Source organism: Melospiza melodia, chromosome 9 (assembly GCF_035770615.1).
Source record: "Melospiza melodia melodia isolate bMelMel2 chromosome 9, bMelMel2.pri, whole genome shotgun sequence".
NCBI lineage: Eukaryota > Metazoa > Chordata > Aves > Passeriformes > Passerellidae > Melospiza > Melospiza melodia.
The window spans coordinates 29,095,601-29,122,559 of NC_086202.1; the positions used below are offsets into that span (position 1 = coordinate 29,095,601).

The 26,959-nt window shown below is 41.7% G+C and overlaps 1 protein-coding gene across 3 annotated transcripts in view; it reads right to left on the reverse strand.

The window, feature by feature from the left end:
• Positions 1 to 18,911: 18,911 nt before the first annotated feature.
• Positions 18,912 to 26,959, reverse strand: part of RHOBTB1 (Rho related BTB domain containing 1) — a 49,252-nt gene continuing 41,204 nt past the window's right edge. For all 3 annotated transcript variants that reach the window (XM_063164032.1, XM_063164033.1, XM_063164034.1), the window contains 5 exons: positions 26,560 to 26,678; positions 24,543 to 24,693; positions 22,903 to 22,991; positions 21,701 to 21,806; positions 18,912 to 21,199 (listed from right to left, as the gene is read on the reverse strand). In XM_063164032.1, the coding sequence (XP_063020102.1) occupies positions 21,030 to 21,199; positions 21,701 to 21,806; positions 22,903 to 22,991; positions 24,543 to 24,693; positions 26,560 to 26,678 (635 nt within the window). In that variant the 3' untranslated portion in view covers positions 18,912 to 21,029. The remainder of the gene's footprint in view (positions 21,200 to 21,700; positions 21,807 to 22,902; positions 22,992 to 24,542; positions 24,694 to 26,559; positions 26,679 to 26,959) is intronic.

A 26,959-nucleotide genomic window follows, 5' to 3' on the forward strand; every position in this document is an offset into this window, starting at 1 on the left:
GATTGTGTGTTAGTTTCCAATTCCTACCTTCATTGTTGGCCTTCAGACACATCAGGAGGGATGGGGTTTACATCTTAGGCACTGTTGTGCTCCTTTCTTTGCTGGCTGGGGCCAAGGCTTGCAGCACAGTGGGCAATAGTATTGAAAGTATTTACATTTCTAAATCAGGTGTCTGAAAGCTCTGATATGAACTCTATAAGCAATGAGGTTTGTAGGAGCTCTCCTACAGCTGCAGGACACTAAAAGCAGTGGAGGTGATGACATCCATCCAGTTCATCACGTTTGTTGTGTCCATGAGTAGCTGAAAGTGTTAACCTAACTTTTGTAAACAAGCAGCATGGTGAGAGATAAATACACTTGGGCTGTTAGCACTGTTCTCTGCAAAGTGCTTCTTAATCTCCAGAAATACTGGAAACTTGGCTTAATGGGATCATTTGATAGCAGAGCACTGAGGAGGAGGGGAGTTTTGAAGTCATACAGGTAAGTTACTTAATTGAAGGCAGTGGGGGAGAAGATTGTGATGGCTGGTTCCTTTCTATTAACACCAGTGAAAGGATGCAATTTCAAGACAAAGTGGGACCTAATTTGTCTCCATTTGCATGCAGTAACTTGACACAGGCTTTAGAGGCCAAGAGGTTTGTAATTGTTGCTGCTAATTGGTTACCTTGGTGTAGAAAAAGGGGAACCTGCCAGTAACTGCATTAAAAATCAGAAGCTAGGGGATAGACCCGACTCTGTGTGGAAAAAAACTTCAGCAGGGCAAACTAAATATTTTGTGGCAGTACTGGTAAAGCCTTATTTTTTTGTAAGTAACTGGTGTCTGTCTCAGCTTAATGTGATACAGGGAATGCTTTAGCCTATCTTAACTAACAACTTAAGTACTGAAATTTCCAAAGTGAGCTTTTCAAACAATAACTTCAAGTCTGCAATCTTTCTTGTTTATCCAGGCACTGTAACAGCTGCTGTAAAATGAAGTTCTATAATGTGATGTACCAATATTGCCTCTGGTACTATGGCTGCTCAGTATCTTGTTTTCTACTAGAGCACAAGTAAACCCCAGCTGAAAGTGATAAACTTAACTTGGTGTTTGACTTCACTTGCTTGTCCTTCATACCATTAAAAAGTAATGTAGGTGAAAAACTTTTGTGTATACAATAATAGGATTTTACACAGGATCAAATGGGTTTTGGCAGTGGGTTGGGTTTTTTTAAGTTGCTGAGTGCTAGCAGGCTGAAGTGTGGGGTAGGTGTAAATTTTATATTGGTCCAGAGGGCATGGGTAATACACCTGCTGACTCAGAAAAAAGACACCTACTCAGTCCAATTGCATTTGGTACACTTAAAATTACCTTAAAGCAGCAAATGTCTGGGAACTTCCCAGCGTTCCCATGTTGGTATCTGGGTTACTTCTGAACAGCCAGGTTTGACCAGCATTATTTCCTTCTTGGTGCCCACAGGCCTGCATAAAGGCACAGCACTACCACTGCCTCTGTTTGATTTTATTTTATATTGGGTTTCTAAAGACTGAGTGGGAATAAGGAAACACTGATCTACAGGCCCTACTTTCATTAAGCCTGACTATTTCTTCTCCACCAAGCTCCTTGCCTTATTTCTGACAAGCTGCATCAATTTATGGAGCAATCTCAGAATTTCCCATTGCTTTGACCACCAGCTGCTCTGCTTTACATCTGCTGCATCAATGGCTCATTCCAAGTAATGGCTTTTGATTTTGTTCCACTATATTCCTCTATAAAGCATTGTCTCCTCATGTGTAAATGTCAGCAGGGTACTGGGTGTTCTCCTCTGTTGTTGGGCATATTTTACTTCTGCCTGGCTATTTCAATAAATTCTTGTTGTGTTTGAATCAATAGCAGGCTATTGATGCTGCTGCTAACAGATTAATTGAGTGATCTCAAACATGTATCTCCAGTACAGGTGGCTGGCTGCCTTTAATGGAAGAATTGGCGGTGAGAGCTGGTCTCTCCAAATTGCTGAAGTGACAGGCATTATGCCCTGGGGAATAATTAGTGGCTTTATAGCAATAGTAATATTCAGTTCCTTGAATTTAATGAAAACTTTTCTACTGACCTCTGAAGGGTTTAGATTAGACTGTTGGGAGGGGACTTTTAAAAAAAATATTTTCCCCAACTATTTTAAGTGACAACCAATTGAATTATTAAAAAAGCCTGCATGCAACTTACAAAATACCTGGCCAAATGCAAGGCCAAGTGTTTGACTGAGAGCCAAACCCAGGGATCTGGGTAATTTCCAGCATGGACCCTTGGGCCCGAGGAATGTGATTTTTCCATGACAGCTTGGACTTGCTGAGCAAGGCCCATGGGCCCTGCTAACCCAGTAGTGCTAAAACACCTTCCCTCCTTTTCATTTGCTCTCCATCTTCTGCTTTTCTTTGCACAAGACACATTACCCATCACTTTTCCTGCCAATTGCTGGTCTTTCAGAAGCAGGTGGGGTTTTTTGTGTAAAAAAGGAGAGATTTTGTGCCTTTATCCTCAACAGTCCTCATGGCCATTTCCATTTACCCTTTAGTGCTATTTTTCTCCTCTCTCATCTCATCTATTACCATAAGAGGCATCACAGATGAACTTTTTTAAGGCCATTCCCCTTGCCAGTGGTTAGAGGAAGAACATCACAGCCCAGCCAAGGGCTGGCTCTGCATGTCTTGCATTCCAGGAGGATGATCTAACACCTGAGGGGGTCCCATCCTGACTCCTTCACACAAGAGCAGGGCTCTGAGATGCTCCCAGTCGCAGGCATGCTGGGATGGCAGGAGAGCTCAGCCCTTTCCCCCTCAGTGGATGTGCTGTGAGCAGCTCCCTGCTGGGCCTGGCACTCCTCAGACCCCTGAGGGGATCAGGCAGGATTTAACTGGTTAAACTAGGCAGGGAAAGGACTGGGACTCTTGGTGTCCCTCCTGGTGGGACATCTTTGGTAGCTCCCCACAGGATCTCAGCCTTTCCTGTGTGATCTCAGAACTCACTCAGAGCAAGCCAGTCCTTGACTTTCTGTGCTTCACTTCAGCCCTCTGCCATGTAAACTGTGGACAGGAGTGTAAATATTTCACAGCTGTTTGCTGGACTGTGTTTGATTTGAGCAAACTGTGTTTGATATGCTCTGAGCATATATAACATTTTGTATTACAAATGTGCCTGAGACATATCAATTTTTCTCCCCCCAATCCAGATATGTTTCTGAAATATCCATTAACTCACTGGCTCCAAGAAAGAGGGGGCTCTCTTCTCTTAGATTTTTCTTGATCTTTTTTTTTTTTATTTTAAAACTATCATCTGAGGATGAGGAATTACAACTGCTATTAATTACCTCACCCAGCTCAGAATCTTCCTGAGGTGTACTGGGACTACTGAATTCCTGGAAAACTACTCAGCATCCTTTGGTGACAGGCAAAAGGATAAAAAGATGAACCCAAAGAGTGTAGAACACATAAAATTGGCAGATGGATAAAAAAGCTTAAATTATTTTGTGTTTCTATAAGGAAAAAAGTATTTCTTAAAAGTTGTCAGAGAAACTATCATGAATACTATAATAATATGTAAAAGACTTTAGAAAAGCGTATTTTTTTTTAAATTTAAAATCTCATGGTATAAATCTGGTACTTTCCCCTAAATCAGTAATTAAACAAATTTTATTTTCTTTCTTAGTATTTGGGGCTTAACATATAGATGTAGGAAAATAAAAACAATGGAACTGTAGCAAAGATTATTTCTGAAGAGCTGCAACAAGATATGTAAAGTCCTGATGTGTGTTTGGGGTAAAAGTTACATTTTCTTGTTATCCCTGAAGTTTGTGTCGCCTCTCCCTTGGCCACGCGGTGTCACTCTGGCACCTCGGTACCGGCAGCCAGGCAGGGGGCAGGGAAGAGCAGGAAAACTGCCTCAGACTCTCCTGGCTCCATGAAAAATTGAAGGGTATTTATTTTCTGGTAGGCAGCCAGGCTGAAAATAATATCTGAATTGAAAGCCTTTCATGAAACATCTGGGCAGTTAAATTTTGCAAACTTCAAAGATGTCCAGTACCGTACTGACATACTGATTTCTCTCTTTAGTGAAGAATCACTTAGGCTAATGCACAAAAGCCTCTGTAAAAACCATTTCATGCTGAAATTAATGATCAAAATGACAATGCTTAATAAAGCAACTACCACAGGAGTGCCAGTCAATATAGTTAAACTACAACAGGCTCATAATCAGTCTCTCAAATCGCTATCAATTGTCCACAGTGGCCAGTTTTGCAGTGATTTTTTTGAGGTCTGCATGCTTAATCTCCAGATTTTCCATTTTGGATTTGATACGTGTGTGCAAAATTGCGCCTGTGGTTTTCTTCTGCAGGCTGTCAATTTTAAGTACCTTTCATAAGCTTGAGTAGATTCTCTGCTGGTAAATAATAGTAATAATAATAATAAAATCACATTTATAGCAGTTGAGAAGCTGGTCCTCAACACTGATTTCAAATATAAGGTCTTATTTTTACTTGTTGATATGTGTTCCCCTAAATGCAAAAGCTAAAAGCAGAACTATGTCAAATACTTCCTAGATGACTTGATCTGCTCTTAGAGCCATGGGATTATACAGTCACATGCCTGGTAAAATTCACCCCAGTGCTGGTACATGAAGCATTAGGATTTTCTTCTCTCCTCTCAATGCACAGAGTGATGTACAGCTAAATAACCACCATAAGTTTATACTAATAATTCTGTTCACTGAGCTGCTTGAGGCAGAAATGCAAGTGCTAATGTGTAGGAGCTGTACTTTGATAGTTATTTTTGGGAATGAAAAAACACACTAATAATTTCCCAGTTCTCATTCAAGCGCTTATGATATGGTCTAGGTAAAATGGCATTTTTACACATAGTAAAAGATGATAAATAAATGTAAATACACAGCAGGTGCCCCTCTGCTATGCCATGTGGACCTGTCAGAGTACTTGTTCTGGTAAGTAGGGAAAAAATACTAAAGCAGCTGTTTTATACTACAGCATTTTCAAAGAGAAGTAAAAATCACACATAGCATACCCATTTCCATAAGTAACATTAATTTTGTAGACAGAGATTGAGCACAAAGTAAAAGAAAGTCTTTAGAAGAATCTGTCATTGACTTAACTCTGAGAGTCCCCATACATCATTGTTCCACTCCTGCAAAGCCCAGCCAGGGACTGACTGTGGTTTAACTCTTCCTGCACACCTCCAGCACCCCAGACTGTGCCCCTGTGCACCAGGAATGCCAAAGCTCATGGTCAGGAGGTTCAGCATGCCTTGCAGTGCAGCACACACACTGGGGGCTGCAGGAGAGGCACCAGCAAGCACTGCAGTGCTTCAATCACCTGTGCTGGGGGAGCTTGACACAGCACTCAGCTTCCTCCTGAAAAGCTACAGGAAAGAAATCCATGGAAGATGCTATTTTTTTCCCTTAAAAATAATTAATTTTTAATTATTAATGTATTAGTAATTTTTCCTTAAAAATTATTAAATGTATCCTAACTAGAGTCATAAGATGGCTATTGCCATGTGCAATTAAAACTAAACCCGTCCCCTTGAAGAAAAAGACTAGAGAAATAAGGTAGAGTTTAATTTGCTCTCATGTCAGTAAAAATAAGAAAAAAATAGCTCTAACATTACAGTTTGCTGCAATGAAAGAATTATACATAACATTTTATTCATCTATGTAAAATAATTTTTTCATGTAATGTTTTCTTAGTCAAGAATAACCCTGACTTAGGAAAAGACAAGTTTATGGATAACAAAAAGCGGTGCTTGTCCAGGTTTTCCCTTCTTCAAGCTTTGAACAAGTATCAACTGTTTTAATTAGCTCTCAACACCTTTATATTGTCACATGAACTGGGAGTACTCTGCACACATGGAACAGTTACTTTAAACAGGGACCATTTGCAAAGCAAATGATTGTGCTTGACAATCTCTCTGCAGCCAAGCAGCATTAAAAATGGTTTTGCTTTGGTTCCATTACTTGTTTGATTTGATTTCTTTAATTTCTTAGGATAGGAGTAAATGGCCTTAAAATCCATTTGGTATTTTGCAATATGGAGAGTATCTCCCAGCTGATGAAGCCAAAAGGCTCAGCAGATTGCCTTTGTGTCTAGGGAGGATGGACATGGCTGGGAATTTGAACTTTGGTGTTTCCAGCCCCATTTCTGCAATGAGTTTTGTGGGAATGTGGCTGTTTGCCTGGGAGAAGCTAAAGCAAAGTTGCAGGTTCTGGGCCTTCCATTTGTAGATCTCAGATACCAATTTTCCTCCTGAATGCGATTATTACATTTGCAACACAACACTCGGCTGAAACTTCAAGAAAACTGGAAACAAGTGTTGTCTCCAGCAGAGAGCAAAATAAACACATTCCTGCAGTGTGTTTTTCCATGGCCAGACTCAAATTTCACATCAAACAAATCTAGCAAGTGACAGGTCACAACACATGCCTTTAAAATACCAGAGGAAGGAAAGCTTCTTCAGCAGCAACCAGATAAACAAAACCAAACCCCCAGAAATTTGAACAGCCTCAGAGCATGTTAAAGGCATACCCCAGGCAGTTTTCACTTCAGTAGCCAGCCCACAACCAGCACTAGTTATTCTGCAGTCATTCCTTGTGTTAGGACAGGGATTGTCCTGCTGTCTGGATCTTAAGCCCTGCACTGAAAGTATTCTGTTACTTCAGGCCTCCTGGGGGAAAAAACAACCAAACAAAGCAGAACTAACATGCCACTGCATTACAATTGTGGCTTGCTAAGACTGAGGAGGAGCACACACAAGGAATAGGCTCACAGGCTTCCTTGATTTACCAAAGGCATGGCCAAAATGGAAAGGTTATTCTGGGACATGACATTACCTCAAGCAGCTGGCCTATACCAGGTGATATGTGCTGTTAGCCTATGACAAATGAGGGGTAATCCAAATTTAGGTCTTACAGAAAACATACTTAAAAAAACACCCCAAAACCAGTCATGTCTAAGTAACTGAGCATTCAGAAAGTTCTCTGACCAGCAGAAAAAATTCTCACCATCTGGCCCTACAATTTCAAAGTGACAGGCTTGATTTTGACAGTGCTTGACTTTGCCATTTTAATAAACTGGCTTCCAAAGGAAAGATTTTTCTGTTCAGTGAATTCTCTTATAAGGGCCCAGAAAGACTTTCACCTATTAAGGAGTTCAAGTATCTATTCAGATTTTACCCTTGGGACTGTGGAACAAGAGCATGGGACTCACACAGAAGAGTTTCAGGCCATGGGAGTTATCTGCAAGCTGGAGGAATTGGCAGTCATAAAGATTTGTCATTAAAGTAAGTGAAGGTTTATTATTATTACCTTATTGTTATTATTTTAATAATTTCTGGCTATAAAATAATGAGCTATGTGATCTCAATTGGCCCCATAAGACTTTCTGACCAGATAAATGAGTCAAAGTGAGACATCAATACTGGAGGTTTAATGTCCTGTGGCTATGTGGGATTATCAGTGTCTGCTCTCATTTAAAAGGCTTCTTGTTTCAGAGAAGTGGCTGCTGCACCAAGCCTGACAGAGCTCAAGAAGCATTTGGATAATATTCTTGGGCACTTTGTGTGGTTCTTTGGGGATGGTGCTGTGCAGGGCCAGCACCTGGGCTTGATGACCCTTGTGCATCCCTTCCAACTCTGCATATTCTGTGATCTGTGATTATAAAGTCTCTAAGCCTCACAGAGGGACTGCAAGATAAATAGCCCCACTGTTATAGGGACTAGCTGTACTTGACTGTGGCTTGTCAGCCTGCATCTGCTGGAAGAACACAACCACTGCCTTGTGCAAAGCACCCCAAAAAATTCCACATCCCCACACCAGCCTCCTGCAAGGCCCCAGAGGGGAGGGTGTGAGGCTTGGCTCAGCTGTCCCCCCCTGTGTGCAGGGACTGGTGCCCCAGAGCTCTCTGTTGATGGGAGCAGGTCCATCCCAGGGCCCACCTGGGCCTGTCCCATGTCCAACAACCACACTGGGCTCAGGAGGTCACTGCCCCAAGCAGCAGTAGCAGGGCTGGCAGGAGCAGGTGAAGGGAACACACCCACATCTCTTCTATAAAGCACCCGTCACTTTCCTGGCAGGAGGAATCTCCCCTACAGCAGGCAAAATTGCAGCACTAGGAGTGTTTACCTGAAGAGATTGGCAGAGCATCCCCAAGAGCTTCATCATGCTGAAGAACACACACTAATACACTGAGAAAAACATACTAAAAACATCTGAGAGATCCAGAGACTCTCTGGTGGACACATCCAAAGCATGTGAGTATCCCCGGTAATTTCTTCATACATTTAGTCACATGCACCTGTTCCCTGCAAACCCCCAGGCTGTCACCAAATGCAGGGTGTGTGACATGGGCAGGTACAGCATCAAAGAAAGGCTGCTCCAAGGGAGGGGTGAACCTCTCACTCCTGTGGGGGGTCAGGGAGCAGACACAGAGGAGTGTTTGCCTTCTGCTGTGCAAAGGACAACAACACTGAAACACTGAAATCCTTCCTCAGGCCTTGCTGCCTGATGGAGCCGAGGAAGAAAGGTTACATGTGAATCATTTCAGGAAAATTTCAGCTGCAGACTGAAAGTGAAGCAACAGCACACACAAAAGCATTAAACACCACTATCTTTCTCTCTGCATCAGCAGAATTCTCTAACCTTTCTTCCTCAAGATCCTCTGAGGAGATGCCCTCTTTGAGATCCAAGCTCCAGATTTCAGGCAGGGCTGTGGCAGATGACTCCACAACAGAAGAACACGTCAAAGTGCATGAGTAGGTTTACACTATGATGTAAAAATATTTCTCATTAAAAATCTTGTCCTTCCAAAACAAAAGCAAGAAGGCATTATTGCACTTCATAGAACACATTTTCAGCAGGAAAAGATGGATATAACAATTAAAACCTGTGCTGAACTTTGTAGGTTAAAGCCCAGGGGAGGAGGAAGAGGAGAGGAGGGGCTGCAAAGGCTTCTGGGGAACAGGAGGGCTATAAAAACTGAAGGTGCTCATTCAGAGTTTGTTGCTGGTGGGCAAGAGAAGAGTGCTTAGAGCTAAAGGAAGGAGAAGGTAAATGTTTCACACTTCTTGGGCTTAAATGGATCTTTTTATTCTATTATATATGAAGTGTAAACTGGAAAAGGAGATTTTTATATTCCAAAACCTATAGAAACCCTTTGCATGAAACCTCTCATCCCATGGCACTTCAATGGTTGCCTGCTCTCTGCAGTATAGGTCTGTTTGTTTAACCTGTATGTTTGCTTCTAGACTGAAGTAAGGGCTCCTTACAGCTTCCTCTGTCTAGTTCTGGCATCCAGGACCTCAGCTGGCTATGAGCCTTCTTCTGCTGGTTTCACTGGAGTTGGCTTGTGCTAGTTCATGACACTGCTGGATGCCTCTGGTAAGAAAACAGTTGTAAATTCCCATCATCTTTGGACTTCAGTCACTGCTCCCTGCTGCTACACTACACTACTGTGCTAAAGAAAGAGGTGTTTAATTAAGGAATAAGTAGTAAAACATCTAATAACTGTAGGGATGAGCTGCCATGTGGGAGATCTTGACCACAAATCCCAGCTGGTCACTAATAGCAGGGCAAATGCTTTGCTCCAAACTAAGAGGGAATTGTTGTTGTAGCTTTATACAAGTATAAAGCTACAAGTAGGTGTGGGGCTCTGTGCAGCTGATGTACTTCCAATTAACTTCCAGAGTACTTTTTCTATTACTCTCTCCCTATTCAGGGAGGTAATCCACCTACTTAAAAGAGGTGTTGTGGTGCTAAATTAAGTCATCTTAGTAATATGCTTTTATAGCACTGCCTGCTCTACCAAGGAAAAGTTAATGATCAGCTACTGCTATTGCTTGAGTTAAGCTCCCAGCAGCCCATTCAGATTTTAACTTACCTTCTTCGGATGATGTAATGCATTTTGTGTTTGATGTGATTTCCTCTTCTCCTGGCAATCCTCAAAACCCTTACAACAAGCAGGTAAGGGAGCCTCCTGTTTCTGAGGGAATATGATGCTCTTCACAACCAGCCACACAGCTCTGCTCTAGCTAGCAATGCAAAGGCAAAGTTGATGTGAGGCAGGCTCCAGCACCTACAATTCAGCAGAAAGCAGGGCCAAGAGGAAGCCATCTGTGCAGGTGGCACTCATCCAAAGGGAAGGGTGGGAAGGTTGTCCTGAGGACTCACCTGTGGCCCTGCCTGATGAGTTGCTCCAGTGCTTCCCTGCAGCTGGAGGTCAGAGGGTGATAGACAAGGGGGAGCACCTGGAGCTGAGTATGTGCATGAGGCTTGCAAAGATGATTCTGCATCTACTAGCAAGGCCTCGTTTCTTCTCCTGTTCCCTACTGTGGACACTTCAGCCTCCTCTAAATATTCTTTTCCCTTTTCTTCCTACCAGTCCAAAATGCCAATAAGTGTCACAGTACTGCCCAGCAGGATGCCAGTGAAGCAGGGCAAGGTCAGAAGGTGCTATCCTCCCTGAACTTTAAATCCTTTGAATTTGTCTTTAGGAAAAGCTGTGGGTTTTGTTAACCAGATTAGTTTAATGACAATAGGCTCCATATATACTCCATTGACAAATATAGGTGTTCTCTCTAAGGTTTGGGTCTCTGTTTAAAAATCCTGGTCCTAAGCCCCAACATGGCTCTAAGCTGAACCTGGGCACTTCCCAAAAGGCATTTATGGCAGATCAAGTCATGTGCTGTGACTGAAATGTGTTTATCAGCATATCTGGGAGCAGTGTGTTGCCTCTTCATCCTTTCACAAAAAATAGTGAGGATGGGCAGTGTCTGATGGCTCTCACTGTGCCTTGTTCTGTCCTACCTGAGGTGCTGCACAAGCTCTCAGCCACTGATGGCATTTGCACAAAAACAAGTGTAACTTTAGCTCTGTTGTGAGCACACCCACAGCTTGTTGCCCACACCTTACAGTTTACAAAAACCTTGAGTTCCAAGAGGGAGAAGAATGTCTACTTTTGCCTTTAAAACTGAAGTGGTTCTTTCCTATCCATACAGAGCCTAAACTTTTGAATCTCTATGTAAGAAATACATGGAATAACATATGTAACTTAAACTAAGGGCACAAGGCCAGAAAACCCAAGGACAGCACCTCAGAGGGACAGCTGCAATTTGCTGTTTAAAGGATCCCCAGCCACTCTGGACAATAGTGAGAAGCTCCCACTACAGGGAAGGTGCCAGGCTCTACTGTGTCTGCTGGAGTTGAGAATTGAACTGGTGTGAAGTGGCAGAAGTCAGCAGGTCTGGAGTCTCATTTTTAGGTGAAAAATTGCACTGTGAAAGCAGAAAGCTACAGTAAAAAAAAACCCCACAGCACTGATCCACTAGCCAGGAAAGAACTCATCAGAGACACATAAATACAACTTCACACACTTCAATGTGTAAACCACTCAACAAAATAAATTATGCTATGCTGGCAAAGTAGTAAAAGGCCTTAAGAAAATTGAAAAAGCTTATAGCAATGAAGGATTATTCCCAGTGCAATAGAAGGAATGTGTATCACACTAAGTGATGGTGCTTTGTCTGTGAAAATCAGCCAAGTGAGGGAGCAGCAAGGCTGAGGGCAGGCTGGACACATATTTACCTTGGCTCTCTGCAGTCAGCAACAGGCTCAGGGCCATACTTAAGGCAAGACGTATCTCCCTCTTTCCCTACTATCACTGCTCACAGCAGGGATTTCTTTTGTTAATATGCTACTGTGCAACTCTAGAGTTGGAAACTGATTAATTCCCAACAGGCAGAAGGGATTCCTAGAGAGCAGGGCAGTGTAGGTGAGCCCAGGGATCACAAGAGCTGAATCTATAGCATCACTTAGGGTGCTTGGTTAGGGCAAAATGATTCCAGATTATTTAAAATCCCTGGCAGACACTATTTGTGCTGTGGATCCTCATATGATTTAGCATCAAAAACCAGCATTCACTGAAGGTGAGAGCAGATTTCATTATTAGGAATATTGGGCAGGACCAGAACATGTCACTCCCAGGAGGTGGTGTAGCTCCTGTGCCCAGAGGGGTGTCTGCTTTGCAGTCCTTCACCCCACAGTCACTTCATGGATCTGACCTCCTCTTTGGCACAAAACATTGCAGGAACACTACAACATTCCAGGAATGGATAGAAGGATAAATCCCTTTGCTTTCCCTCCTCCCCTTTCATGGACTGAACCTGTACTTGCCATGTGACAAGTGATGAGCTCCTGAACTGACACCCAGTAGAAGCCCAACCTGTACAAGCACAAGGGACTCTGCTGCAGCACAGGGAGGGGAACAGCAGGTTTGGCTCTTTGTAGTGAGGCAGGGGAGTCCTTAATCCCAATCTCAGCAACAGCCACAAGCAGATGACCAAAGGTCTGCTCTGCCCTGGTTCCTGCTTCTGACAGTGGCCAACAGCAGATGCTCCAGGAAATATAAAAAAAAGCTAGGCACAAAATTACATTTGGTAGTATATTCCAAACTTGCAATGCCTTGGCCTCAAGTTCTGAAGTAGAGGTGGTGATCTGTATTTGATAGGTTTCTTCCCTAAAGGTTTCTTTTGGGAGCTGTGTAAGCTTCCAGCCTGTGATCTCTGACAAGAAATTTTGCAGCTCAGCTAACACTGGTGTGAAGAAGAGCTCTTGGTTGTGAATCTGCCTCATGCTAGTTTCATTTGATGCCATCCAACTTTCATGTTAATGGAATGCTTAGTTACTCCCTGAGAGCCTTTCCACCTTCCATAGGTTTGGGGTTCTCTGGTTTCCAGCTCAGGCTGCAGACAGCCCTCCATGCACTACAGATGCCTGGTTTCTTGGCTGGCTGGAAGGGCTAACTCTTCCCTGGGAGACTGCTGGCTTCCTACAGCGTGCCAGTGCACAGAGACCTCAGAACTAATACAGACATGGTGCCAGTCTGCCCTCCCTGTGCCCACCTAAAGCCTTGTCAAGGAATGAGGATGCTCAGGAAATGCCAAGGGCCCGTGTCAAATGGTTTTGACTTGGTTAGTGCTTCACTCAGCTGATGCTAAACCAGAGGATGATGGTGTAGCTGAGTGCTGAAGGGACAAGGGGAAAATGTGGTGGCTGGGTTTTATTCACTAGCTATTGCAATTGAGGCAAAAAGGGAATCTAAAGAGATCTGTCTTATGCTTATGTGTCCTTGAAAGAAAACAGCTGATGCAGCAGTTACAGAGAGAGCATTGAGCCTGTAGCTTACACCTGACAGTCCACTGAGCATTGATTATGATCAGTTGTGCACCTAAAGGAGAGGAGAGACTCCCCTCTCCTCGCCAAGACCAGGGGCAGGTCTGGATCATTTGCATGACCCTGGCCAAACCATTTCTGTTTCAATTGTGCTGAACAATAGAGATACAAACCCTGAGAGCAGCCTGGTACAAATTTTGGATAAACCTCCAGGTGGTGCAAAGTTTGTGGGTGCTTGTGGATTCTGGCCAGCCTGCCAAGGTGTGGCTTAGTGGATGGGCAGTAATTCCATTCAGTGCAGGTGGTGCAGTGAAAGCACACTGCAGTGCTGTGTGTTAACCTGCTGCCATCAGTGTCACCTGGATTTACTATTAGCAGTTACAACAATAGCATTAGAGGATCATGAGAACTTTCAATAGTGGAAGGTGATCAGCCAAAGGGCATGGAAAGAACCCTGCTGGATAGGGTTCTTAGGTAGGCTCCTTGCAAAGCAGCACATGGTTAGGTGGGAAGAGCCTCCTTCTTGCATTGAATTCTTCATCCCAGCACTTCTGGAGCAAAGAGATGAGCACTACTGGGTCACACCAAGGATTTGTCTGTCCCTTACACTGAGTCTGACAGTGGCCAAAACCTGATGTCCAGAGAAACAAAGAACAGCATGACCAGGTAGCAACAGCTCTTCTGCAGACCCCCAGCTATTTGTTCAGCTTTGGAAATTGCTCAGTCAGGCATGCTTTTCTATACATTTATTAACTCCCAGTAAAGTTCTCATCCATGAACCTTTCCAGGTTACCTGGGAACTCAAAGCTCTTCACATCCCCAGTGTCATGAGGCAAGTTCTGCAGCTTGACTGCTCTGCATGGGAAGTCTGACAGGGACTGAAAAACAGCTTAGAAGGGCTGAAAGCACAGTAGGTAAGATTTCTGGATTTCTGTTCAGTGTCTGGGTACCAGATTTAAGGAAACAACTTTTTGAAGCCCAAGGGTAGAACGTGGTTCTAGGATGACGTTCTCTGGCCCAAGTCTCTGAGTTAATGGGCTGGGCAGGTGTGCAATGTCAAAACAAAGCCATGGATCCAGAAGAGCACAGCAAGGCCACTAAATCCTACCCCTACAGCTGCAGCAAGTGTCTGCCTTTTACAGATGTGTGGCACATGTGCTCCCTGTACCCCCACTCCGTGCAGGGCACAGAACACTTCCTGGAGCCCTACAGCACCTACTGTAGTGCCTTGCCAATTAGGTAGCAGAAAAAATTAAAGGTGAATAATTTCTTGGATTCTAACAAACTCCCAGGCACCAGCCTCCTTGCCCCTCTGTTCAGCTAGAGGAGCAATCTCTTCTATTAACAGGAAAATTCTGCCCAGCAATGCCTGCTCTGACCTTCAGTCACCTCCTCACCTTCAGACATACTGGAGGCCTAAGCAGAAAGGAAAGCAAGTCTTTAACCTAATTACCCAATTATCTTGAGGTAATCACCCAATAATCTTTGGATACAGTAATTTTTTATTTCTTATTCCTCCTATCTTCCTAACAAACAGCTTCCAGAAACCAAACCAAACAAAGAAACAGACCCACACAGCAGATAAAACACCCATTAAGGGCAGACATCAGTCTACAGCTCGTTACCTTTCCTACCCCAGGGAGCTGGGCAGGGCTGTGCAGCTGTGGGAGCTGCCAGAGCTGCACTGTGCTCAGCAGGCCAAAAATCACCTCTGCATGCTCAGACCTTGCTGTCCTTGGCAGCCAAAAGGAAGGGGGAGCAAAGCTGGGGAGGACGTGCCTCAAGAGAACAGCCTGAGGGAGTCCTTGTGGGATGAGCAGCAAATGTGTGAGTGCTCGCACCTGGCTGAGGCTGTTCCAGAGTGCTGTGGGATGGCTTACAGACTGCAGGACTGCTGACACTTGATCACATCCCCTGCAAGATGATGCAGCTCTTCCTGTGGCAGGGAGAGCTGTCCTGTTCCTGCAAGAGCAGGAGGGACTCACAGAGATTTCCCACCCCAGAGAGTCCCCAGGGACTCCTCAGAAACCCCCTGTCTTTAGACTGCTTGTGGGAAAAGGCACCATCATCTGATTTTCAACACATGATGAGATCTGCCAATTATTTAGAAACTCACCCTACACACTCCATAACTGAAAAATGTAAATGTGATACAAAGAGCACAGGGATCCACAAAATTTTACAAGTAGCTGTAATTAAGGACCCAAGAGAAATATGTAAGGAACTTTCTTTGTAATACATAGTGCATAACTAATATTTAAAATACTGAGTGGTGGAGGCAATCACATCTGATCATGAAGTCAGAATGACCAGCTTATATTTAATAACTAAGATGGAAATTTAATCATATACTCATAAACTGCTAATTATAGGGGGTTTTTTATAGCCTGTGAGGATAATTTGAATACTCAGTACTAATACCTGGAATGCAATGTAATCCTTATTATAGAGCCATAAATTAAAAAAATATTAATCCCAGTGGGGACTAAAGAATCTCTTCTTTTTTAATGTCAAAGGTAAGAAAATTTCTTATGAAAATCTTTACATGAAGTGTCATCGCTTGGCTGCTTATCTAAAACTTCAGATGAGGGTGGAGGGTGAGGGAGCCCTCCATGGCCTCAGACCTGTGCAATACAGAGGGATGGCACCCAGCTTGCTAATTCTGTCTAAAGGTGAAGCTGCTTTTCTTTAAAGCTGAAAATCAGAGCTGCTATCTCCAGGGCATATCCCCCTCCCAGTTTAGCATCTTCTGATGGTACCTGAAATACTCCATGCAGGCACACAGCTCATGCCTCTGTTCAGTCACTCAGTCTCTGACTTTGGGTGTTTTGCAAATTTGTTAATTTATATTACTCTTATCTTGAAATCCCTAGACAGGCCAATGCCTGGCTGCCACAGAGCTTGATTGCAGTATCTGCTGCCACTTGGGAGGAAACTGGCTGGAGATCCTTCCTGTGTTGGGGTAAGGTCCTTGTTGCTCTGGAATAACCTTCAAGATGTTACAAAAACATACACAGACACAACATATACAAAACAGATCTATGATGTCCAGGACATCTCTGCAGGCCAAAGGACACACTGTGAGGTACCCGAGTACAGGAAAGGACTTGATATGAGTTAGCAATGTACTGTAATGTTTTCACTGTAACCTGGGCCCCCCTGTGGGGGTGGGATGCAGGACCTGCCTCTTGGGAATGTTTGCTGCTGCAGAACATCCCAGTGATAGATGCTGTAGATATGGCCTGCTTACAAACCAGCTGGTGAGGCTGAACAATTATAAAGGAGCCATCACACAAGTCTGTTGTCCCATGCCAGGCTCGCCCTGAATCACAGCTATAGCTTTTCAGTTTGATCTTCTCTAGAGCTGGGATACATTAGCATAACCATTCTTGCATCTTCTAATGTTCAAATTTCCATCTTAGCCTCCTGCAGCCTTGATTCAAAAGCTTTTCATACTTATACCAGAAATGAAGGTTTTTATGTAAGCAGCAGTGAGGGATTTGGTTTGCATATATAAATATACAACAGTCTCACTACTCTGGCTGCTAGTGCAAAGTGAATCCATGACATGGGTTGTGTTCTCTTAGCTAAAGGCAAAGGCATAAGTTAACTGACAATGAATTATCCTATTGTAGAGCCTTCAGGATGGGGATTATCACTGCTAACACACTGTCTTATCCTGCATGCAGTACACAGAGCTGACTTCTTTGGGAGATTTGGAACACAGGCAAATGATAATGTGGAAATTCATTAGGCAGCACCTCAAAGCCCCAAGTGTGTGTGTAGTATCTCATCCATTTCAATGGGAATCTTGCCTGCAGGAGAAGTAAACTCATGCAAATGCTGTTAGATCATTTTAATAGACCAAAAATCTAAGGGGATTCAGGAGTGGCAAGCATCCCCCTTAAAGACATCTCACTGCATAGTACGTACTTTGGAATCCAACCCAGAGTAAATTAATGTTGGCCTATCCAGTGACAAGAGTAGCAAGACTGTGATTTAAAAAAAGGGGACAGAATAGGGACAAAACTGTAGTTTCATCTGACAAAGCAAATCTCTTCACCAGACTTTAGGATTAAAGTCTGTTAAGAATTGAAATATGTCACCATCCCGGAGTTTGCGTACCAAAATTAATCCTATTTAGTACATTAGATCTTTATCTAAACCTCTTTGTCCAGAGGATGAGAGACCTGACCCTGAGAGAAGGATTTCCAAATGCCTTCAGTTGCTCTATCAGTGCTTGTTATTTGAACATGGAAGAAAGAAATCCCCCAGTTTTACAAATCAAACACTTCTAGGCATAAGCTGTTCTTGAGGGCTATCTGTAGGCAAGCTGCTGAAGAATTAGGGCAATAAATCACTGTGCTGCTTTTCCTTACTCCCTCTGTTAGAACCACGCTTTCAGTGCTCAGAAGGGATTTCCAGACTACTCTTTTCTACTAGGCAACCCTTCTTAACATAACAAATGTTATGTTAGCACATTTTTAGTGTCGTCTAGCTTACCTTTGCTTTGTTAACACATTTTTAGTGTTGTCTAGCTTACCTCTGCTCACTTTGAGGCCTGATCTGACTAAAGGACTGTGAAGATCTTCAGTGAATGAAATCAGGGGTTGTGGCTGAAGTCTGGCCACTCCCACACTCCCATCTTACACAACACCTGGCTATTTCTGGCTTTGGTGGGCTACTTGCAGGTAGGAAGCCACAGAAACTTTTCTGTTGTGGTGCAGAAAAACTTGCTGGCAGAAATTCTGTCTTAAAGAACAAATAGGAAAACATTGTTTCTAAGAGGTAAGATGAATGAGACTCCCCAGAAGCAAAGACTTCTTAATATTGGTCTTAATATTTCAAACAGAATACCCTGGAGAGCAATGCTTCTGATTTGCTCCTTCCTCCTATGCTACTGCTTTTATCATAAACAAGAGAAACATTTTTACACCTGACATCACCACTCTCTCTTTTGAGCCCATTACCTTTTTTTACTAATGGTAAGTTCAAAGAAATAAAATTTTGCTTCCAAAAGTAAATGAAATATGTAACATTTTCATAAATTAGCACTTGAAAAGCAAACACTGTACTGAATGTACTTACTTTCAATGTCATTGCCATTGCTTTGTGATTTTTTTCAAAGCTCTTAACATGGCATTCTTTGCATGATATCTTGCAAAAATTGTCTAGAAAAGTACCAGCTTTACACATCTATCAATTAAATAAGCTGTATTCAGGAAGCTGAGGGTTTGCTAATAGGTAATGAGGAATTCTGTAAGATGGTTGACAACTAAGGCAGTGAGAAAGTGGGGAAAACAGTGTTTATACATATTTTAGAGCACACTGAAAACCTTACAGACATCCTGCTGTTTACCTACATTTTTCCTCCCTGTGTCTGTCATGACCAATTAGTTTCATGTCCCTTGGGTAATATCATGCTAATTAAATATTAGAAACCATGGGGAAAAGTGGCAAGAGGTTTGTTTTTCTTTTGCTGTGCAGTTTAACAGTAACTGACAAGCACCAACCTTCCAATATCATATGCAAACTGTAGGATTTCCTTGTGACATTCCCAACCATAAATCCTAATGTGCTATGCAAATATGCAAAATTTCAGTAAAATTCAATGAATGGCAGCACAACTGAATGCTTACAAGCAGCATTAAAAAGGGAAGGATGCAAGGCAAAATTAAGGAAGTTTCTTCAAAGAGCTAGGAGACAATTTGTAACTAAACAGTTTTATTTACTTTTTTTTCCAAAATAAAAAACACAAAATAACCACCAAGATTAAAGGCCATAGACAGCATTAACCAAATGAACCAGCCACTTGGTTATAGTAGCTGATAACTAGAATAACTGGATATTATTGCATATACCTCAGGTTCATTTATATATCCATTACAGTTTGGCAAGATTACAATCATACAGTAGCTTTGGTTGTGTAAAACCTAGTAGCAATACTTACTTAAAATGTGACTGCTTAACATTTTATGACAACAGCTATTATTCTGTCTTGACATACCTTCTCTCACTCCACGTTCTTGTCCACTTTGCCACTGACCCAGAATTGAGGAGACATATTTGCAACCATCGTTTATAGCCCTTCTTTATCACCACGTGGTGATGGATCTCAGAGGGGCAGGAATCTCTCCCTTGCTCTCCTCATGCAGGTTTGTAGAGCAGCCTCTCCTCCATGCTGGTGGCTCCCACCACCCAGCTGTGGCAGCCTCAGCCTGGCCATGAGTCCGTGCAGAATGCAAATATGTTGAGGTGTTTATGGCTTTCAGGCCAAAGCCTTCCTGACCTACAGTGCTGGGGGGTGGCTGTACTGCCTTGCCTTTGGATACAGAGAAAAAACCACAAACAAACAGACAGCTTTTCACATTGGTGTGCTGAGCTGCCAGCACTGAACAGTATTAAGAAACCTAATACACGTTACTACCTTGGTTACACAGTTGTGCCTGAGACACTGCACAGGATTGCATGTGTATGTTCTACAGTCTATGTATTTTAGTTTTGGTCTTTTAAAAAAATGCTCTCATCCTTATGTAATCTAGTGTAACACTGCAGCTTTAGAGTAATGGTTGATAAAAAGTCATAAACACACAGGCTATTTGGAAACACTGGAAGCTTTTGCTTGTCCTGCACCACTTGTGCAGAATTCCTGCCTTTCTGTCATCAGTCTGCCCCCAGCATTCTGGGAACATTTGCTTCCACAGGAAATACATCACCTACTTAAAAATAACCTAAAATTCTCAGTTCTACCTGGGAAAGCTATAAAATAATTTGGATCAAACTGAAGTAATCTTGTTTGTGAAGACGCTTCTTCACTTACAAAATGCTGGAACACCAGATAACTAGATCTACTTGTTTGTGCAGCCCTTTCATTTGCTTGCACTGAAGCAAAAAGGAATTCAGCATGAGGAACGGCTGCATGGTGAAGATCCTGCAGAACAAGGTAACTGCCACGCAGTAATTCAAATGCAAGCAGTGTGACTGCTTTTTGCATTCAGATCCATACTTGTATAAGGATATAAATTAATAAGCCCTTCTAAATGATTTTAGAAATATCCTCTTTGATCTAGACATATAAAACCTCTGAATACTTAGAATCACTAGATTTCACATGGCCCACATATTCATAATTATTTGCACTTACATGGCAAATATTAGAAATACATTTGCCTGCAGTTGAACAGGTAATTATACTGTCTATTATTCAGCTGAGCAAAGATCAAGCACTCTATATCTTGCAGTTATTGGATCTTATTCTAACCCTTTGCTTTAGAAAGAGGAAATAACCATCTAATTATATTACCAGTGCACAGTACTTAGTTTGAAAAAGACAACCTATAGTAGACAGCTAGATTTTTTTCCTAAGATGACTTTTTATGAGATACTCTAAAAGCAGTCTCTTATGACTGAAGATTGTCTATTTCACTGTACTCGCATAGTAAAAATAGTTAAAATCTAATTACAAAGCTGCTACATGGTTATTTTGTGGTCTGTAAAACAAAACAGTATCCAGAATTTTATCTGAACAAAATACACCAGACAGTATAAAAATATTTCCCAACTGGAGATTGACATATTAATGCTGGATTTGGTTTTTTTGTATAAAAAGTAATGTAATAATGGTTGACATTTATCTGCTTACCAGTCAAAAATATACATATGACTTCAAGGAGCTGTTCCAGGCTCATTTTCAGTGAGCTTGTGCTTTTGACCCTAGAAGTAATAAATGCACAAGTGGAACACAGTTTCCTGAAAACCTGAACTTTATCTTATTTCTAACAATAAGAGTAACTTCTGGCTATGGATTTCCACTTATTTGCTTTGTTCAGGCAACTACAGCAGAGGAATTCCAGAAGCACCACTTCCGCTTTGAATGATGTTTGTTCAGTGCAACATCTTCCTTTTCCCTCTCCTTTTTAACTCGCTGGTAGTGATCTTCTTCCTTCAAATACCACACGGGCGGCCACCGATGCCTCTCAAAATATTCTTGATTATCTGATGGAAAAAAACCAATTAAAAATCCCCAAAGATGTCAGTAAGATACACAAATGCCAGAAATGTCTTGCAAAAAGCTATGCAGGTAATCATTGATACATTTTCTACGCTGGCTTGCTTATCAAGGATTCACCCAGTTTCCTCAAATGCCTTATGTGTGAAAAGACTTTGAAAGCGGTTACACACAAGAGGCATTGGTTCACCAAAGCTATAAAAAAGCAAGGCCTTTATAGAGTGTATTTTTCATTGCAGAGCCTGAAAAGAGCTCTGTTCCTTTTAGCATCACTGAATTAGGTAAAGAACATGATGCTTGCCCAGCAATCAGGCTAATGATTATGACCTTTCTTTGCAGATAAGAATTTATGAATGCTGTTCAAGATAGCACAGAGGTTCAGTCTCATGGCTTAGCTACGTGAGTTCATTTTGTCTTTATGTTTAATCAACTGGGTGGGGAGAAAGAAGGGGAAACCTGATGAAAACTGGCAGGGAAGTTGCCCATACCTGAAGATTTAGCTTTGATTTCCTTGCGGAACTTGGAGCAAACGCTGTTGTAATTGGTGCAGATGTAGTGCAAGCACCAAGCTGCCAGCTGGTTAGCATTGTGAAACTGTGAAGAAAAACAAAGAGCTTATTCCATTTCCTGGGGTTATCATTCATTTTGCAGCCCCTATTAACAACTAAAGCTAGAATGGTCCCAGCAGATGGTACCTGGCTGTACTGTCCCAGGTGATCATTCTGACTGCCAGCTCTGATCTCAGAGTATAAACATGAGCGAGGTGCTGGCCACAGAGGATATTCTAACAGCATAAGATATATTGCTTCTGTCTCCAACCAGGAGAAGGAAATACAAGAAAGATTTCTCTTCTTAAGATAAAAATGAAATGAAGTGAGCTGCTTTCTCTTGGGAGGGGCTCAGTTCTGGTTTTGCAACAAGATTACAGGTATTGTACAGAGGGTCTCAAAAACAGCTGCAGGGTATCTTGCATGGTGGCCAGTGTTTTAGTGCTACTTTTGTGCAGTGTTTTAGTGGTACTTCAAGCTAAGCTGCAGCTGACTCATTGTTAGTGTGAAATCAGGAATAATAAAATTTAAACAATATTTCAGCTTGTTCCACTGTAGCTGAGAGTCTGCTGCATTTTGGGAAACAGTTGTGCAGTTTAGCTGTAAGAGCTCTCTCTTTTAATTATTTATAGGACTCAAGAAATACTGAAATGCACTTGAACATAAAGAAGATTTGCACATACACTGAACTATCAGGTGATTGACTTTAAGTAGCCAGTTTAAGGATTCAAGAAATGTTTTCTTTGCAGTACAGGTCTAAATATATCTCCAAGAACTGAATTGAAAGGAATGCAAGAATCAATCCCCATTACAAAGCTGACCAGCTTAATTACATTGCTTTTCATGTTAGTTAGTGCACCATGGTCATGAGAACACGGAGCTTGGAAGTTCCACAATCAACACAAAGTAAAATATATATTTGGATGACAACTCCTCTGAGGTTACTTAAAGGGATATTTTTCCTTTGAGCTAATGAAAAAAAAAACCTCCTTTAAAATAGACTACAGAGCTAAGTTTTATTGTCAGTCAGTCTCAGAAGTGCAGGCTTTGAGCCACTTGGAAGCAATGCTCAGAACCAGTAGGGAGCTAAAAGCAAGTCCAGCAGCTGACCAGAATCTCTCCAGAAGGCTGTGAACACTGACCTGTGCCAGTTCCAAATAGGAGAGGACTTCTCCATCTATTGCAACGCCACTCATGGAGGCCTTTGTCAGCTCTTGCACGGCATGCTGCTCTGTTAGGGGAGAAAGCTCATCACTCACAGGGCAAGCAGCCACACTGCAAGGTCACACCATGGCCACAAGGAACCCAGGCAGCATGTGCTCCCTCCTCCTGGTGGCAACCAGCATTATGCAGGGGCCATGTTCACACAGGTATCCTTAGCAAGCTGAGGTCTGGGCAAGCCAAATCCTGACCTTTAGAGCTGTGGCTGAAATGTGGCTCATAACCACTTATGGAAGCACAAAGTTCAGCAGCCACTGGTCTTTCTCTGGCATGGGTGCAATATTCAATTTAAATTAGAAATATGGATCAGCTGTCTCCTTTCAGTCATACAAAGTTTTTAATCAACAGTGCCACTGAATTATTTATTAATGAGTATTCACACAGCACAGATAGAGAAAAGGTCACTTCAAGCCCTCTTTAAGTTTTCAGATTGGCTGTTCCTAAGGATTCAGATGAAGGCTGACCAGCCCCCCTCAACAATCACCTCAGTTCAAGATTCTCCTTAACCCCTTCCTAGAATCTTAAAAGTGTGAGTGTTTTTTGGGAAACATTGGCAGTTGGTTTGATTCTGCTGGGTTTAGTTGTTGGCAGTAGCCTTTGGACTCAAAATTATTTCACCAAGAATTACATGGAATGAAATATTCGTAATAATGAATGTATGTTTATACTGCAGTTACCTTAAAAACTACCCAAAACTTAAGCCAAAGTGTGCAAATAAAATCTGGCAATAAAGATTTGGTCTATCAGAAGCAGTAAAGAAAACAGACACAGTCCTGATGCACAGCTGAAGGACAGCCAGGGTTTGGTATGTGATTAAATTTTGCCTAAATGTAGTCCTGTAGGTAGGTGTAGCTTTGTTTCAGCTTTCTCTGAGTTTTGGTCTTGGTCATGTCTCCAGAACAATGCCAAATTACTGACACAAAGAGAGACAAATTAAACACAACACTACCCAAACAATCCCAGAGGATGGGGTTGTGTATGGATTTATTTTTAAAACTTAAGTGGTATTCTAACCTGTATTTTTTCTTTAAATATGGGATTGAAAAGGTTTTCTTCCTGAAATGAGGGTTGAATCCCCATGGATATACCAAAATAGCCAATCCTCATCTAGTGAAAAGGGACCTAGACAGCATTTCTAAAAACATGATCATCTAGGTAAGTTTTGAATTGGCTCAGTTACTCTCCTTGAACACAAATATGAAGTGGAGCACTTCATTCATTACTTAATGGAAAACCCAACATCCTTCCTGGTTTTAGGTAAATTATCAACAACAGAATGGATATTACAATCCACAGACATTATCCTCAATGCTAAAGAGAAGGTTTACTCTTTCTGTTTTTAAAGCACAGAAAACTTCAGTGTTCTGAGCTGGATTATCACGAAACTAAAAAAGGCAAGAGAGAGGCAAATACATTTCTCTGTGTGAAAATATCAATTTGCATTACAATACCCCGCTCAGAAAAAAAAAATTCTCTGACATTTGAGAAAATGTGATGTGTTCCAAAAACCATTACAGCAAATTTCAGCTGTTGCAGAAGATACTGGCCAAAAAATTGTTACCTGCTAGAGCAATCAGGTGAGGAAGGCAAAACCTATTTGCCAATGCAATTAACTCAAGGGTGTCCAGTTCCTGACTGGAGGACAGTTGCTTGGTATACAAGTAATCTAAAACTGCTTGCATGGAGGTCTTGTTTATGTTGGGCAGAGCTACCTGGAAAAGATATTTAAGAAGAGAATTAGTAATTATTAAGGGATTTTCAGATAGCAGCTACATTTCACTTCTCTCACTTTGCCTGTCTCCTTTTTCTCTTCAAGGCATTTCAGAAATGCAGAGAAAACATTTTTCAAAGCAGAAATTTCCCATTCAAGTTCAAGACTGCCAACAGGTAAGCACTGCTCCAGAGTCAGATCCTTTGCCAGGTTATATCCAAGCTGGAATTGGATCCACATCAAACAGTGACTCTGTTCAATGCTCTCCAGCCTGCAAATTGACAGCTACACATAACAGCCACTGAGCACTTCCCATGCCAAACCTCCCTTGGTGGACTCCTTGAGGAATGCAATCTATCTGCTCCTGGCAAGGGATTGCCTGTGGATTTTGAGAATAACAGAAAACAAAGGATAACAGTAAAACCACCCCTCTGTCTTTTGGTAAATAACCAAATTGTCCAGGTAAACAAGGTTGAGAAGGAACTGAGAACTGAAGAAATGAGGAAAAAAAAAGTAAGCCCTTTCTGCCCCACACATGTAGTGAGTGTAACCAGCATGGAATGAAGCTGCCAGGACTAGGATAAAAACTGTCTAATTTCTCATGCTAAAGCATAAACCTTTCATGCACATCAGCCACTCTGGGAAACAGCTCAGTTCTCCAAGTGAGAGCAGCTAGCTGTGAAACTCATCCATTATTGATATATTTTTGTTAATGCAGAGAACTGTAAATTTAATGAATGAGTTTATAAAATTTGCCCCAAATACATAAAAGGTAGTATGTAAAAATAGATGGGTTTTATTATTTCTAAACCATTCAATTCATATCTACCTATATTTTAAAACTTCCAAAAGGATTACTGAATGCTTTAAACGCTACAAAATGGAAGCTAAATATTTTAAATTGGAATGATGAGCTAAGACTGTGAAGCTAATAATTAAAAATAGGCTGGTAGAAAATAAATGCATATTCTTCATTGCCAAATGCTGCATACTAGAATCAAATGATTTATTTTTATTGAACCACTTGTTGAGTGTGCCTCTGGGAAAGGAATTATGTTTACAGCTGTATTAGAAGAAGCCAGAAAAATCTAAGTAGAAAAATATCTATCAGGATATTAAAAACAAAAAACTTTAACACTTCATATGAGCATAACTGGAAAGTAACAAGAAAAACAAACAAAAACAACTGGGTATGGCACAAGAAAAAATATTAGCAACGTGTCTGGAATTTGAAAAACAGACCATGAAGGCATGAAATGACCATGAAAATACAGGGCTTCTTCTGCAAAATCTTATTCAAAGCATTGAGATCTTTTGAACTGTATTGCATACCTGCTTTAGTCCAGAGGACATGATGATGCATTATGGAATCTAGGCTGAGTTTCTACTAAAGTTAGTAGAATTTCTCCTAAAGTTAGCTCAGTTTCTACTGTGAAAACAGCTTCCTTTTCTAGTTTAACACTCATATGTCTTTAACCCTTTTTATCTTTAATTTCTTTATCAATGTCCCTACCCCAAGTATTCTTTGTAGTGATTTTGATTTTATAAATATATATTCACAAAATCTAAAAAATTATTTTAAAGAAATTCACAAATTCCTACTTAATTTCCTTCCCCACATTTAATATTTGATAGGACTTTGTGTTTAAACACAGTCCAGTGCTGGAGGAAGACTTGTGCATTGGAGAAAGTATGTTGTGTCCTGGGCAGCCTTACTTAATGCCTTAAGAAGAAAAGAACCCCAGGTTTGCAAAGAAGCATAAATCCCTGATTTTAAGGATTGTTGCAACCTTTCAAATAAATGATGCTTCCATCATCCTAAATCCATCAGGCATTGTAAACAAAAGAGACAAAAATAGACAAATACCTCACTGTTGGAGCTTTCAATGAATGATCCTCCAAACATAGCAGACATCCACTCACAGCTGCAGATCAGCAGTGGCTTGTGGGCCTTGATGCTTCCATCGTCCAATTTAAATGTCACATCTGCCATGGGAACAAAGGCACAGCAGTGCTGCAAGTCTGTGCTTAGGGTGCAACCTGTTCTCAAGAATGTGTTTCACCTTCATGCTGTTAACCAAGGACTTCCTTCATGTCCCATGACCTCCACCTCAAAAATAACTCTTACATTTTAAATAGTTAATAAAAAGCTTTAATTGTAAAGGGGGATATTGAATGTTCAACATTTCTGGTAATTGGGTGTCTTATTTAAAAGCTGTGAGTAGATTTTGAGAAATGAGACTACAGAATCCCAGGCTGGAACAGTT